Here is a 16,536-nt window from a genome sequence, read left to right on the forward strand (position 1 = left end):
TAATGGATTGTGTTATTTAAGTTAATTCCTTAAGTTATCGAATTGAAATATTGAAATCTAAAGTTAGTGATGAGGTTGTCAAAATGAGTTTGACACAATTTGATGGGGAGAGATACGAAAGATTATTTAAACAATTTAAACAATATATGTACTCCTGGGTGACACTAAACTAACTCGTTAGTTAACAGGTTAACCCATTAATTACAACCGAACTCAATAAGACTCAACCCAAATATTAAACTTTATGTGTCGTTTTATGCCATGTACAGTATTACAAAGTCTAAATGTCATCTCGTCTTCACTTTATTAAAAGAAGTGACAAGTTAAAAAAAATCTCATAAAACAATGATGTTAGAATTATTATGTTGTAAACAAATTCAACTCAAACATTGTTATCACATGCATTCATACGGTTAAGAAGAAATCAATTTAATTTGTCTGGGTGCCGACTTTAGCACGACAAGACTGAAAACTAATCAAAAGTATTCAAATCATTTGACACGAGTTTGCCAACTGTTATAACTCGTTGTGCATGTGAAACAACCCACATATCATGGGTCGAGTTCATGGTCAAACACATATATGTAGAGGCCCAAACTTAAGATCGAAGCGAGCGTATGATGGGGAAATGACACCACCCTGCCTGTTGATGTCCCTTAACTCACCCTCGATATAATTTGCCACTTAATATTATAGTCTAGTGATATTCATCTTCACTTGTAACTGAAAGATCTTAGATTCGATTCTCATCAAAGGCAATTTGAACCACATCATTGCTAGCCCATTGTGAAGCTTAGCTAACTCCCCCACCCCTTAGTGTAGATACTATCATTTGTTAAAAAAAAAGAAAAAACTATGTACAATTTTTCTCCTCGTACACACTCCTGTTTAATCATATCCGTCATTTCTGTTCAATTTATTTAGGGTGGTGAGATCCACACATCCATTTTTACTTTTCACACTTCTCTCAATTTCTTACCGTCGGATCAATTTGAATTGAAGAAGACCAATGGATAAAAACTAACAAAAGTGTGCGGGAACTAAAAAGATGAGTGTGAATAGCACTAATCTTTATTTAATCCAATGCAAGATTGAAACCCAAAAAAAAAAAAAGGAACAATGGTATAAAGAACCCATTGACCAATATCCAACTACTCTACATTATGAAGGGAACAAGACCTTGTCAAAATATGAAACAAATTTCCTCAGCAGAAAAAGAATAAAACTAAAAGTGAAGCCAATTGATTCTCTCTGCGCGCAAAAACACATCATTTGAGAAGGGTTCTGGTTAGATGCTCCCGTGCTGTTGCCCATGCTTGTGTTATGGTCTGCATTTTAGTAGAAGGCGACGGGATTAGATTAAGATACGAGTTTACAAAATTTTGTGCTAGTTGGATTAGCGCTGCTTTGATATCTGAAAGATTGTAAAGTTCAAGATTTGATGATCTTGGATAGCAAGGTGTCAACATATCTTCTTCTTTAAGCAATGGCATGAGTGACAATTAATTAATTTGGTTTTCAACTCAAGGCATCAAATGAGGAGCTTGTAGTACCTGCTCAGACAACGGTGCATCGGCATCCATGGTATGAGTTGCCACCTTTCCTGCAATAATGCTTGGATCTGTTTCGAGAATCATCCTGCCATATCAATTAACGGCGTAAATATACAATCAAAACACTTAATTGACTGAAATACGATTGAGGATGAACCAAGCAGCACCCATTTTGAACGTCTTGGGGTGTTTCTGAACAAAATGCTCCACAAAGAGAGAAGAATATCAGGTACAGTTTATGGACATGGACTAGTGATTGTTATTATTTAGAATGAAGTGTACCACAATTAAAAGACTGTAGCAAAGGTTGTAGATATATAGGTGCATACACCCACATGCACGCACACAGACAATCTACTGTCACTTTGCCGTACTCATGATTAAAAGACTGACCAACTTTGCAGATATATAGGAGCATAGATGTAGAGTGAGAGAATTTAAGAAGCATAGCATACCCTCCATCAACAATCTCATCGAAACATAAAAGTATAAGATCCAGATTCTCTAGTGCCTCACGTTTGTCAACGTTGTTCCTACAAGAAGAAAATTGTAAGATTATACAGCAAAGGTATGGACAAATAATCATCAGAAAGGAAAAAGATCTAATATAAAAATTTAACGACAAAGACTACCTCAAGAGAAGGGCAACTGCATCAAAAAATCCCTGGAGAACTGTGGCTAAAATCAGTTCATTTTCATCGTCACCTCCGGTCACAAAAAAGTGAAGGTCCTGCACGAACTTATATATAACAACGTTGCTCTCAAACATCATTATCTCCGCTGCAGTTTTTAAAAAAAAATAGCAAAACATGAACACTGCAATTGTGGTGATATAACATTGACTTTTACAGCACATTGATGAAGGTCTTTTTTACTTGGACTCTTTCCATGTTTACTTCAATCATGTTTAGCTGCATACCTTCTATCCGAGCATTTGTCTTCAGAGTCTTAGTGAACACAGATTTTTCAAAAGCCAACTTTGCACCATTTGTTGGCCAATCATCTGAGAAGTACTTGACGGCCACACGCTTTCCTTCAGAGTCCAGAAGAAGAATGTTCTTCACAGAAGGGCACGAGTCCTACATGAAATTAGAAAGTTTATTAACTGAACAGCACGTCCATTTACTTCCTACATGATGAATACTCAAACTCTTTCGAGTTCAGCCTTATGGAACGATGTAGTATCTGTCATAAGTTCTCTTCGCCTCACATCAAGCTTTAATTCATCAACCTAAATAACTAGTCGGCTTGAGGAGGCAAACCTCAAGCTAATAACAACTGTATGTGGGGATCCATACTTCACGAATCACGCATAAAAATGCAGCATACATGTCCTGTCAGAAATCTATCGGGTCAAAACGAAGTGCTAAGCACCGGTGATTCTTCTCATTCTACAATCCTTACCAAATCTATAACAACACCATTGTATCCTCGCCGCCTCGGATCTTAATTAACCACATTAATCTTCTCAAATAAGAAATTAACCACAATATTCACAAACCCAATATAACAGCATTTCCAAACACATTCCCTATTGATTCTAAATCAGGTAAAGCAACAAATCACCCATAATCTTCACATTCTATAATTACTGAAACTTTTGCTGAGTTCATAAAGATCTAAAATTAGGGAAAGCCCAGAAACGCACAGAAAGAAAAGAAAATGGGCACTTGATGCGACATTTAAACTCAAATAGAACGCGTATATGCTCGCAAACTGTTTGGTTCCTAAGAAAATGGGAAAAAAAGTGACCTTGAATACGGTGTAATCTCCAGATCACCACAAAACGATTCCCAATTAATTGTACCAAAAAATGGCTAAGTGTTGAGACAATTATATTTAATTGCATAGAATTCCAGACCTTTTTTCAGAATTTTACGGATCTTGTGTAACAATTGCACACACCCAGAAACGATCCGCATCGTAAACGGGAATCCTGGAAAATCTAGACGTCGGAGAGAGAGAGAGAGAGAGAGAGATAGACTTACACGGTAGCTGAAGAGGCTTGCCATCGTTGATGGAGTGGGAAAAGCAGAGAGCGTTTAGCTTTACAGTTGCAGAGTTCTGTGTATACGAAATATTTTTGCCAACGTTCTGTATTTTTTTATATAAATTAACTATTGCGAAATGATTTTCATTTACCAAAATGATAAGTTACAAGAGTATTTATAGGGAAGCTAAAAAATAACAAACTAACAGACTTAAGGAAATTACAAGTGGTAATTTTTCTAACTGACTTTTGATTATTCGTTATTACTATTATGTTGAGTTACTTGAGTAACTTTCTCCTCACACCCCCTCAAACTAAACGGAGAAGGTTGAAGTGATAGCTTGGATCTGAGAAGAAGAAATCTTTGCCTTGGAAGGGATTTGGTATGAATGTCAGCAAGTTGATCCTGACTGCGTACAAATTGGACAGTCAGCAGCTTGGCAAGAACAAGATCCCTTATGTAATGGTAATCGATTTCCACATGCTTGGTGCGAGCATGGAAAACAAGGTTGGAAGCAAGGGTAATCGCTAAAACATTATCACACCAAATTTGAGGAAGAGAAGGCAGCTTGAAACCAATATCTGTGAACAGTTTGCAGATCCATGTCAATTCAGCAGGAGTATGTGCCAAGGACCTATATTCAGCTTCGGTGGATGAACGAGCAACAGTGTCTTGCTTCTTGGCACTCCAACTAATGATGGATGGTCCAAGAAAGATACAAAAACCCCCAGTCGAGCGTCTATGAGCACCCCGCCCAATTAGCATCAGAATATGCTTTGAGAGTGAGAGGAGTCGAGGTTTTAGGAAACCATAGGCCATAGCCAAGTGTACCTTTAAGATAGCGAAGTATTCTCTTTATTGCTTGAAAGTGGGGTTCTTTGGGAGAATGCATAAATTGACAGACCAAGTTAATTGCAGAGGAGAGATCTGGACGAGTCCATGTAAGATACTGAAGGGCCCCAACAATAGACCTATATTCCTCTAGATTATCCAATAGAGAACCAGTGAGATCAAGCTTAGTAGAACCAAAAGGAGTTGTGCAGGGCTTTGCTCCATCCATCTTAGTTCGTTTGAGAAGATCCAAGATGTACCTGGATTGATGAATAAAGATCCCTGTAGAAGCTCGGGTAACTTCTAAACCAAGGAAAAAAAATGCAAATCACCCAAATCCTTAATTGGAAATTGAACACTAAGTTGAGAGATAACATTGGTGCAGGCAGTGGAAGAAGGTCCAGTGACAATAATGTCATCGACATAGTCCAAAAAATCACCAAGATAGGTTATTGCAACACAAACAAGCTGTGATCAGATTGTGAAGCCTTAAATCCCAAAGAGAATAGAGCAAATTGCAAATTTTCAAACCAACCCTGAGGAGCTTGTTTCAAGCCATAGAGGGATTTTTGCAAATGACAAACATATGAAGATTTGTCCTAATCAATGAATCCTGGAGGCTGAGACATATATACATTTTCCTTTAAACAGCCATGTAAGAATGCATTACTGACATCCAATTGATATAGAAACCAGTTAGATTGAACTACAAGCGTGAGAAGAAGTCGAATGGGAACTGGTTTAGCCACTGGGCTAAAGGTATCACTGTAATCAATACCATTCTGCTGATTGTATCCCTTAGCTACTAACCGGGCTTTATAACGGTCCACAAACCCATCAGGGTTCCTTTTAATCCGGAAGACCCATTTGCACCTAACGAGATTGTAAGAAAGATCAGGGGGAACCAATGTCCATGTTCTTGTATTTTGTAGAGCATAAAACTCATCCTGCATTGCAGCTCTCCAATGTGAATATTTGGATGCCTGAATATATGTAGTTGGAACAAATTCAGTGTTTAAGTTGGAAGGAAGAGGATGTTTGGTAGCAGTGAATGCCTTGGGCTTAAAAATTCCAGATTTTGACCTAATTTGCATAGGATGAGTAGAGACAGGAAGGGTTGGAGGTGGAGATGTATGGACAGGAACAATATCAAGAACCGAGACAGGGGCAGTTGCAAGAATTGATGCAGGTGTAGGTGCAGAAACTAATTCAGCTGTAGATTCAGTGGTACTTGCAGATTGTGTAGGTTGAAAAACAGGTGGAAATGCAGGTGATGGTGAATGTGGAATGGTAGAGTTAAGGTTGGATGAAGAATAAAGGTTGGTAAATGATTTTCATTTATCAAAATGATAAGTTACAAAAGTATTTATAGGGAAGCTAAAAATAACAAACTAACAGACTTAAGGAAATTACAAGTGGTAATTTTCCTAACTGACTTTTGACTGTTTGTTATTACTATTATGTTGAGTTACTTGAGTAACTTTCTCTTCATTAACTATGTACTTCTTGGAAAGAGATCCAAATCTCTTCCTCCTAATCCACTAAGGGCTGGTTTGGTATTGTTGTGCTTTGAAAAAAAATTGCTTTTGCTATACTGTAAGAATAAGCTCATTTTTGCCACTTCATGTTTTCAGCTTTTTTTCACCCAAAACTATGAAAATAAGCTGTTTTTAAGTGTTTACTAAACATTTTTTTGAGCTCAGCTTTTGTTTATACCCACTTTTTATAAAAGCATCTCAGTACCAAACCAGTACTAAGTCCAGGGATCCGGGCCATTGAAATTTGATCTAACAGCTAAAGTTATTATAACTTTTAAAGTGGACCCCTGTTTGTAACTATTGGATCAAATTTCAACGGCCCGGATTCCCGTACTTGGTAGATTAGGAGGAAAGGATCCGGAGAGGATCCCTTTCCATACTTATTTTCATTCGGGCAATTTCGTCATTTCACTTTTAAGTTTTGGAGTGTGGATACTACGTCAAATGACATGTCATTCGGGTTGCATATACCCAAATCCGTTCATGCTCAACTCGACTTTTAATCCGATTGAGCAAGTTATGATTAGGTAATACCCTCCAAAACTTGGATGAGGATCCTCTTCTGATCTTTTTTATGAGGATCTTAGAGATCCTCACATTTTAACCGTTCGTCGTACAACATGCGGTCAATATTTCGTAGATACTATTTATGTTTAATTTTAATAAAAAATTCAAAATGATTGTTGACCGCATGATGTACGATGAATGGTTATGATGTGATGATCTCTAGGATTTCCACAATTTGAATCCAGATGAAATCCAAATCCCCAAAACTCAACCTCACCTTAACTTGATCATTTACTAGTAGGGTGGGACACTTGAAACCAAAATCCTAAAGCGTAACAGGAAATAAATTGGACCGCACTGAACAATTCAATTTTTGTGGTTTTAAAACAGTATTGGTTTGAAACAGAAGAACGATTTGGTTTCAGTAATGAACATCTGAAACTGTACCAAAATCCAATCGCACCGCAAAAAATAGCCTAGATTCCACATTAAAAAGATCACACCTTACATTAGTTAGCATTCTTCAAGCCGTCAATCTGTTGTGCCTATTTTGATTAAAAATTGAATATTGGCTGCAATTTTGAATCGTGCTGATTTAAAACGCATATCAATGCTTGCTAGCTGCCCTCCGAAGAGACTGCAACCTGGTGGTTTTTACAAACTAAATACCAGTAGTGCTCTTGACGAGACTGCAAAAATGCGAGGTGTGGAAGCAGGGATTCATGATGAGAAAGGGAACTAATGGGGGCTATGGCTAAAGACCGTAGCTGCCATTCATGAAGCTAGTCATTTTGTTTGCAAATGAAATTAACCAAAACCAAAACCGTTTAAAATCAAATCGAACTAAAACTAAATGGTTTAGTTCCATTCCAATTTTAGCTTCAAAACTGTATCGAACCGAACTGAAAAAAATTTCAGCTTCGATTTCAGTTTTACCCTAAACCGCACCGAATCAACCATACCCACCCCTGTTTATTGGATTGAGAACTTGTACGCAATTGAATCCAGGTGAACCTGCAACAACCTAAAGCCTAATTCAAAAGTGCCTAAAGGGCCTTGCTTAAGTACCATAGTTCTTTTGAGCATATTATTGATTTGGAGTTTGAGGTATAACATAACCCAAACTCAAACTCATATTGTAAACGTTAGGTTAGGGTTGAATAGGAATTCAAGTTACACCCCTAAATTTACGCATCTCAAATAGTTTTTATTATTTTTTGGCTTGCTATCACTAGTAGTCTAATTATGCACATCAATGGTACCCTTAACCTCAATTTTGTCCAACTGTTTCATCAAATGTAAATCATATCACTAGTTGTCTAATTATGCACATCAATGCTTATGCATTTCAGTGTCTAATGATAATGAGAGATAAAGAATCAAACTTAGCACCTCGAGTGTAAGAGGTGAATACTCTTAAAGAGTTATGGTAAAAACTTGTTACGTCTCGCATTGTACTATTATAATTAGAAAGAAGCAAAGATCAATGCACATTAAAATTGATATTTGTACAATGGATGAATAGGATGAATTGAGTTGAGTAGATAGGATTGGGATTTGTGTTCAAGCCTTCAAGGGGTGTAATAAGTTGGGCCACACTTGCATTTCCAACCCACAGGCTCGTAGTTTGCATACTGCACCCTCACATGGGAGGTTTGCATTTTGGTAGTGGGCACTTGAATGGCTTCACATGGAGTGCACCCATAACACTTATGGTCACAGCTTGGAGGGCTTGACCCTATTTTGCTGATTTCTCTGTAGTTTGCTATTGCATTCATCTTTCCCACTCCTCCATGGATGCTCTTTGAACCCTTTAAACACAAGAAAATTTCAATAAAATTGCACTGAGGAGGGGGAGAGAGAGAGAGAGGGAGAGAGAGAGAAACCTCTTGTAGGGTAGCTTGCAAAGACTCTGGGCTTTTGCCTGTGCCCCGTCAAGCATTAACAGAAGTTAGAAGAGAAACTAATGAGCTAAACCAAATACTATCAAGCCACAGTGTGCCCTCTCTGCACCCGGGTTCGAATTCCCCTCTCCGTAATTAGAATAGTTTACAATATAACATGTAAGATAAAAACATCCTGACATGAAAGAGGAAGAAGAAAAGGGGTTGATATGCGATGAAAATCTAAAAGAAAAACTCTATAAAAACTAAGGGGAGCAAGGAAAAAAAAGATCAATATCACAGAAGAATACAGATATAAATCCAAATTCAAACTTTCTACTTGAATAAGTTGCGAGAAAAAACACACATTTGTTATGGTAATGATTGAAAAGGACATCTTGAAGTTGAAAGGAGGGAAGTGAGTAACCTGGTTGATGAACACCAAGACCTGCATTTGGAGGAAAAGGCCTGCTTGTTGCAGAAACCCAACTCAATACTTGCAGAGCTATCACAAACGAATAAACTTTCCTCATTGCTTCAACCCACAAATGATTACTGTGATTATGGTGAGTATGATTAGAGGAGAGAGAGAGATAGAGAGAGATTTGAAATCAGTCACAACTCACAGCACAAGATGTACATGCACAAATTGATGGGAGATGTGTATTATATATATATATATATATATGTGTATAAATGTATATATAGGTGAAGAAAAAGCCTAGAGTACAAAAATCCAAATCCCCAGAAGCTCTGAAATTTTCTTGGTTTTCTCTCTATCTTGCATTGGTAGAGAGAAAATTTTGCTTCACAAGCAACTGATTCTGGGGTTTCTTGTCAAACTGTGAAAAGCTCTAAAAAGTTTCCACCTTCATTTGAAAACTCATTTCAAAACCCTTATGACCAACTGATATGCTCTCTCTCCCCCTCTCTCTAGAAATATCCCTGTTTCTCTCTCTGAAATCAACCCAACAGAGTATTACTAAATGAGCGGGTCCCTATGCCCAAAATAACAGCTCCTCCTTTGGGGTCTGGAAATTTCAAGAAATCACAGCTCTTTTAGCTGCCTAGCTTCCACACCTACTTTTCTATAACCTACTTTTCTATAATCTGATATTATTTGCATTGCTTCAAATGAGTTAGTTAATACATTTATTTGGGTCAACTTCTTTTTTTTTTTTTGGCAGGTTGGTAGGTGGGGAACACCCAGGCTTTGTGTACCTCCATCCAATCTGGACCCTCCATGTGGACCTGCACCAGTGTGGCATTTAATATTTTGGATGACCTTGATTGTCTTCGAGCCACTTTCAGAATCCCAGATGATCACATTGACACGTTATCAACATTATTTTTGCTTTCTTTGTATTTGACAAGCACATCCTCTCTTCTCTCTCTTGCATTCTCTTGCACACCTATTTACTCTTGCTTCGTAATGCTCTTTGATTTCTTCGATTTAAGGGTTAAAAATCATTTGTAAAAAATCAATTCACAATGAGAATTGTTAGATTCAATTGTTCATTTACGCTATTAATAACTAACTATATGTCAATTTCATAACATATTTTTCATGTATCAATGGTTAAAAATCATTTGCATAAATAAACGGTGGAACGATAATATTATTCAAACATAGAAATTGTTTAGTAAATATAATTTCTTGAGGTTTGTGCTGTGAAAGCAAGTCCTATAAGCAAAAGCTTGATTGTGCAGTATCTCTCTCTCTCTCTCTCTCTAGCTGCTTTTCTCCGTACTAGTAGCAAATTTGAGTAAGAGTTCGCTGCAAATATTTTGCCTAAAAATGGGATTATTCGATCAGCAATAACGTCAAAAAAGGAAGACTGTATAGCAACAGCACAGCACAACCCAATGTCAAAATCATCCCTACATACAAACATGTATATATATGCCAGTAAGTTCATGCTCCTAGGAATTTCTCCTTAGTAGTCAATGTCGAGGTTATCTATTATGTGCCAGCTTATAGCATGTATCGGGAAATATAGCAGTTGGATCCTTACCATTGAATCATACTGTTAAGGATTCAATTGCCATAGATCATAGTTCATATTATGAGCCGTTCCATATTAGAATTTTCGGTCTATGTGTTGAATGTTACCCTAAGCCCCTCTCTTTCTTCCACCTGAAACTACAACTAAGAGTGCGGAAGAAGGTATTGATTCATTTATTGCTATGAGGAAAGGTCAATATGTGCTATTATATGATGGTCATTCCAGACCTCCCACCTGATATGCTCAATAAACTTAAGATTACGATTGATGGGATTGAAGGTTTAATCCAATTTTGATAAGTTTATGAAAATTGAAACTGGTTTTGCTTGGAAGTTTGAATCCGATCTGAAGAAAATCAGACGCAAATCAGATTCATACATTTGCAAGGATAATTCAATTTAAGTAATTGTTGAGTGAGTTAATCTCTCAACTATAGTGAAATCAAGTCATGTATTAAAAGCAAAACAAGGATGCTACTAAACTACAACACAAAATTCAACTGTGTAACAAGGATATATCCTATTTCTTTATTGCTCTCATCACATGACAGCGCAAAGAGAGATGGAGAGACGGGGATATACTCGATTACACCCAAGATTTTGCCCGACAACACCCAAGATTTTGCCCGACAACACCCTTCCCCTTCTCCCACATACAAGACGTACCAAATGGCATCAACATTTAACTATACAGTGTTTAACCAATGCAAGTGTGCAAACCTATAGCAGATTGTGATGGAACTAGAATGGTTATGGTACTATTTAGCTTCTACATTTGCGCAGACTTTTACATCCAAGCGGGGATATATTACCATCTTTCTTTCTCATTTATCTCATGATATATTCTGATTCTTCCATAAGATATTATATTGAGTTCAAATATTTGTAAAATAATATTAAGAGTATATTACTCAAAGAGTAAGCAAATGATGACCAATATTTGAGGAATCATGCAACATTTTCCTTAAAATGGCTCCATTTCATCAACCACATGAACTGCAACGCAACAAGTACAAATTAAAGAAACTACATAAACATTGCCGACTATAAATCCCATTTCTCCAAATGAGAGCAAATATTTTCAAGCATGCTTACAACTGAGAGGCTCAATCAATCAACCTCTCACTTGGGAGACGAATCGTGACTGGCGGATTATTTCGTAGGATGAATAACTGATTCGGCAACAGCTTCCACTTCTTCCTTCACCCGTTCAAACACGCTTGGCCCTTTCACTTCATCTATTGAGATGCTCTCATCAATAGAGAAAAATTATCTCTCCTCCTAATCTCTCTCTCGTTCTCTCTTCTCCTATTTGAATGGTTACAGTTTAATCACGTAAACATCTTATATTGATTTTTTTTATAAAAACAATAATACAAAAAAAAAAAAATGAGAAGAGAAAAAAAAAAAAAGAGAATACAAGGGAAGATAATCATTCTCTCTCGTCAATGTCTTCACTCCTTCCATCACTTCAAAACCCTTATGACCAAAGGAAGATACTGATATGCTCTCTCTCTCTCTCTCTCTCTCTCTCTCTCTCTCTCTCTCTGTAGAAATATCTCTGTTTCTCTCTCTGAAATCAACCCAGAGTAGTACTAAATGAGCGGGTACCTAGGCCCAAAATAACATGGAGTTGGATTGTCTGCCTTTTTATTTTCATACTCTTCTATGTTCTTTTGTAATATGTGATCACGGTTAAACCACGTCAACATTTTATATTGAAAGAGTATAAAATGAAAGGGTAGACAATCCACTTCCAAATAAGAGCAACTCCACCCTTATCCACTTTGCGCCAGCACCCAGCCCATTTATCCACTTAATTGAACAGTAATAGACTCAATGAACAGTAATAGGCCAAAGCATCTCCACCCCAAAAAAAATGTGATGGCACCTAGTCTAAAAATGCGCTGGCACAAACAATCTCCACCCCTACAAAATGCGCTGGCACCCATTCCATTTAAAATATTAAATATTTTTTTTATAAAATAATAAAATAAAAAATAGTTTTAATTTCGGATAGGATTTTTAACCAATCTCGTCACGCCACGTGTCATGTTCCGAACGTACTATTTTTTGAATAGATTTCCGCTAAGATTTTCAACCAATCCTGGCATCTTTTCCATGTACATCTTTTCCATGTACATCGTTGAACGATTTCGTAATTTTACTCCACATTTCTCGCTTATCCATCTCATTACCCGTAATCGGGTCATGAGTAGTGCGAACCCAACATTCACACAACGTAACATCTTCACTGAGCTTCCACGAAGTCATTTTTTTCTCTCAAAGTGTACAAAATATTCAAATGTAGAAAGTGTAGAAAGTGTAGAAAATATTGAAATGTGGTGTAAGGTGGAAGATGAGGGTTAGGTATTTATAGAAAAAAAAAATTAAATTTTTAAAATTTTTCTGTATTTTTTGAAATTTTTTTGACATTTTTTAATAAATTTTAATGTTGTAATTAATCTGGACCGTTGGATTTGAAAAATAATCAAATCCAACAGCCAACACGCTGCCACGTGGCCAACGGTCAAATTTCTGACCGTTGGGCCTTTTTTTTAATTTTTGGTGAAAAAAACGTGGACTGTTGATCTGTGATCGGACGGTCCAATTTAAAAGTGAAATTTAAATTTTTTTTACCGTTGGAAATCCAACGGCCTACAAAAACTAGCCGTTGGAAATCCAACGGCTCTGAGGAGGGCCACGTAGCCTTTTGACAGACTGAGTCCACTTGCCCTGCACGCGGGCCCCACTGCCTGCAAATGCTGTCGGCTACTCGCGAGGCGGAGCGCGTGTTGTGCACGCGCCAAGAAACGGACCGGCCTCTGGGTCTGTCCATTTTGGGCTGGGCTCTTGACTGGCACGGGCTGGGTGCCAGTCACTTTTGCGGGCTGGAGCTCATTCCCTGCATGCCGGGCCATTTTCTTCACTTGGTGCCAGTCTAAAGGTGCCGGGCTGGACTTGCTCTAACAGCTCCTCCCTTGGGGTCTGGAAATTTCAAGAAATCTCGGCTCCTTTAGCTGCCTAGCTAGCTTCCACACCTATTTTTCATTAATCTGATATTATTTACATTGCTTCAAAAGGGTGTGCGAATCCAGATTTCCAGAGGGAGTGGCAGGAAGGAGGAAGGATCAGCACAGGAATTTAATGAGTTACTTAACACATTTATTTGGGTCAAATTTTTTATTTTTTTTAAAGGTTGGTAAGTGGGTAACACCCAGGCTTTCTGTACCTCCATCCAATCAGGACCCTCGATGGGGACCTGCATGATTGCATCAGCGTGGCATTTAAGAATTTGGACGGCCTCGATTGTCTTCAAGCCACTTTCAGAATCCCAGATGATCACATTGACACGCTATCAACATTATTTTTGCTTTCTTTGTTTTTGACATACGCATCCTCTCTTCTCTTGTTACACTCTCTTGCACACTTGGTTACTTTTGTTTCATAATTCTTCGTTTCTTCAATTTAAAGTTAGAAATAAATGTCAACTAATAAAAGAAAATAGGAGTGTGTAAAGGCAGAAAACAGTATGTAAAAAAATCAATTCACAATGGAAGTTTTTAGACTCGGACGTTACGCAAATAACCGTTAACTATACGTGAATTCTATACGATATCCTACATGCATCAACGGCCAAAAATCAATTACGCAGACAGGGTTGAACGCTAGTGTATTTCCAGCATAAAATTTGTTTAGTAAATATAATTTCTTGAGGTTTGTGCTGTGAAAGCAATCTATCTTTATCTGGCTGCTAGGAAGCAATAGGCACAGCTGTGCCGTACTAATAGCAAATTTGAGTAAGAATTTGCTGCAAATATTTTGCCTAAATGGGATTATTCGGTCAGCAGCAACGTCATAAAAAGGAAGACTGCTGTAGCAACAGCACTGCACAACCCAATGTCAAAAGCATCCCTACATACATACGTGCATATATATGCGAGTAAGTTCATGTTCCTAGGGATTTCTCCCTAGTAGTCAATGTGGAGGTTATTATAATGGACCGGCTTATAGCATAGATCGAGATATGTGGCAGTTGGATCCTTAGCCATTGAATTATACCGTTAAGGATCAAATGGCCATAGATCTTAGATCATGTTACGAGTCGTTCCATACTAGATTTTTCGGTCCATGTGTTGAGTGTTACCCTAAGCATCTCTCTTTCTCCTACCTGAAACTACAACTAGGAGTGTGGAAGAAGGCATTGACTCATTTATTGCTATGAAGAAAGGTCAATATGTGCTATTATATGATGGTCATTCCAGCCAGACCTCCCACCTGATATGCTCAATAAACTTAAGATTAAGATTGATGGGATTGAAGATTTAATCCAATTTGATAAGTTCATGAAAATTGAAACTGGTTTTGCTTGGAAGTTTGAATCCGATCTGAAGAAAATCGGACGCAAATTAGATATAAACTTCCAAGCAAATCAGATTCATATATAATTCAATTCAAGTAATTGTTGGGTAAGTAAATATCTCAACTATAGTAAAATCAAGTCATGTATTAAAAGCAAAGCAAAGATGCTATTAGACTGCAACACGAGATTTTAACGTGTAAGTCGTAATCGGAATATATCACACATCTTTGTTTCTCTCATCACATGACCGCACGAAGAGAGATGGAGAGACGGGGATATATTCTATTACACCCCAGATTTTGCCCCACAACACCCTTCCCCTTCTCCCACATACAAGACATACCAAATGGCATCACCATTTAACAATATAATGTTTAACCACTGCAAGTGTGCAAACCTATAGCAGATTGTGATGGAACTTAGAGTGGTCATGATACTATTTAGCTTCTACATTTGCAGAGACTCTTACATCCAAGGGGGGATATATAACAATCTTTTTATCTCACTTATCGCGTGACTGTTTTGATTGTTCCATAAGATAATATATCGAGTTCAAATATCTGTAAAATAATATTAAGAGTATATTACTCAAAAAGTAAGCAGATGATGAGCAATATTTGAGGAATCATGCAACAGTTTCCTTAAAATGGCTCCATTTCATCAACCACATGAACTGCAACGCAACAAGTACAAATTAAAGAAACTACGCAAACATTGCCGACTATAAATCACATTTCTCCAAATGAGAGCAAATATTTTCAAGCATGCGTACAACTGAGAGGCTCAATCAACCAACCTCTCACTTGGGAGACGAATCGCGACTGGCGGATTATTTCGTAGGATGAATAACTGCTTCGACAACGGCTTCCACTTCTTCCTTCACCCGTTCAAACACGCTTGGCCCTTTCACTTCATCTATGGAGGTGCTCTCATCAATGTCATCACTCCTTCCATGCGTTTCTTTGTCATGCTTTGGTGATTTATCACCATGATGTCCTGCTGATTTCTCTGCCATGCCAAAATACATAAATAGATGCATAAATTTATATTTAAAATCGAGACTTGGCTAATAGAAGTATCATTTCTACATGTTCTTCAATAAATAACAGACGTTGGTGTAACCACATTGATTAAAGTGAATGGGATACATGATGGTACATCATACGTCATTGTACAAATGGTAGGTTACGTGTTAAAAGGTTAAAAATTTAAATATTAAAATTTTACACCATTTATATAAAAACACTTCCGATCACAAAGAAAAAATTTCTCGCACTCAAGCTCGAATTTTTCTCTGCGCAATTTACATCGGCTTAACAAATACCACCACCTCAGAAAACTATCAACTTTACCTAAAGCCCATCACCAAGATCAAATTTTTACTGTAATTATCATTGGAAAAGAATTCAATTCAACAATATCAACTCTACAGAAACCCAGAAATCAAATGAAAAAAATATGTAATTGCTAAAAGTGGACAATGATTTGATATTAGATATGGGGAATTCTGAAAAAACAAAGGAAATGGAAGTACCTGAGAGAGAGTCCTTGAGCTCTGGTTTTGGTTCTGCCATTGGAGTTCCTCTGAGAATTTTTGTGGGTCTCAATTTCTTGATTTATTTTGATGTTTGGTTAATCTCTACATTTGCACAAGAGGCGGTGCCTGCATCTTGGCTGTTAAATTTAGGGCCGACATATAGTGGGGCCGTGTGATGATTTTCGACGGTGCTGATGCAACTGCACGGAGAACTAGGATGGGACGTGCAAAAATGTGATTTTATTGGAGGTGGATTGTTTGTGCTTCTATTTTCATACTTTCTTCATACCCTCTTGTGATGTATAATTACGATTAAGCCACATGAATA

General features: G+C 37.4%; 2 protein-coding genes and 1 pseudogene across 4 annotated transcripts; all 3 read right to left on the reverse strand.

The window, feature by feature from the left end:
* Positions 1–1,049: 1,049 nt before the first annotated feature.
* Positions 1,050–3,701, reverse strand: LOC137740341 (coatomer subunit zeta-2). Its single transcript, XM_068480202.2, has 6 exons — positions 3,542–3,701; positions 2,473–2,632; positions 2,186–2,333; positions 2,009–2,086; positions 1,554–1,638; positions 1,050–1,328 (listed from the first exon to the last, which is right to left on the reverse strand). The coding sequence occupies exons 1-6, from the start codon at positions 3,563–3,565 to the stop codon at positions 1,269–1,271; spliced, it is 555 nt and encodes a 184-aa protein (XP_068336303.1). The 5' UTR covers positions 3,566–3,701; the 3' UTR covers positions 1,050–1,268.
* A 4,185-nt stretch (positions 3,702–7,886) lies between these two features.
* Positions 7,887–9,204, reverse strand: LOC148694273 (EPIDERMAL PATTERNING FACTOR-like protein 3). Of its 2 annotated transcripts, none has more exons than XM_088700755.1 (3): positions 8,752–9,204; positions 8,307–8,344; positions 7,887–8,231 (listed from the first exon to the last, which is right to left on the reverse strand). In XM_088700755.1, the coding sequence occupies exons 1-3, from the start codon at positions 8,834–8,836 to the stop codon at positions 7,992–7,994; spliced, it is 363 nt and encodes a 120-aa protein (XP_088556881.1). In that variant the 5' UTR covers positions 8,837–9,204; the 3' UTR covers positions 7,887–7,991. The 2 variants fall into 2 exon arrangements, with proteins under 2 accessions (XP_088556881.1, XP_088556880.1); XM_088700754.1 differs by having other exon boundaries at positions 8,731–9,204.
* Positions 9,205–15,217: 6,013 nt separating this feature from the next.
* Positions 15,218–16,365, reverse strand: LOC148694274 (uncharacterized; annotated as a pseudogene). Its single transcript, XR_015966198.1, has 2 exons — positions 16,206–16,365; positions 15,218–15,679 (listed from the first exon to the last, which is right to left on the reverse strand). The product of XR_015966198.1 is annotated as an uncharacterized LOC148694274 (transcript).
* Between the last annotated feature and the right edge of the window lie 171 nt (positions 16,366–16,536).

Source organism: Pyrus communis, chromosome 9 (genome assembly GCF_041283825.1).
Source record: "Pyrus communis isolate YQ-2024b chromosome 9, ASM4128382v1, whole genome shotgun sequence".
Classification (NCBI taxonomy): Eukaryota; Viridiplantae; Streptophyta; class Magnoliopsida; order Rosales; family Rosaceae; genus Pyrus; species Pyrus communis.

Coding starts and splice junctions, on each gene's coding strand:
- LOC137740341 (XM_068480202.2), bottom strand. CDS start 3,565: ATGGCAAGCCTCTTCAGCTACCGT. Junction 2,334..2,472: donor GACAAATGCTCGGATAGAAG/GTATGCAGCTAA, acceptor TAAAAACTGCAG/CGGAGATAATGATGTTTGAG. Junction 1,639..2,008: donor GATGAGATTGTTGATGGAGG/GTATGCTATGCT, acceptor TTGATATGGCAG/GATGATTCTCGAAACAGATC.
- LOC148694273 (XM_088700754.1), bottom strand. CDS start 8,836: ATGAGGAAAGTTTATTCGTTTGTGATAGCTCTGCAAGTATTGAGTTGG. Junction 8,345..8,730: donor TCTTGGTGTTCATCAACCAG/GTTACTCACTTC, acceptor GACGGGGCACAG/GCAAAAGCCCAGAGTCTTTG. Junction 8,232..8,306: donor TGCAAGCTACCCTACAAGAG/GTTTCTCTCTCT, acceptor TTGTGTTTAAAG/GGTTCAAAGAGCATCCATGG.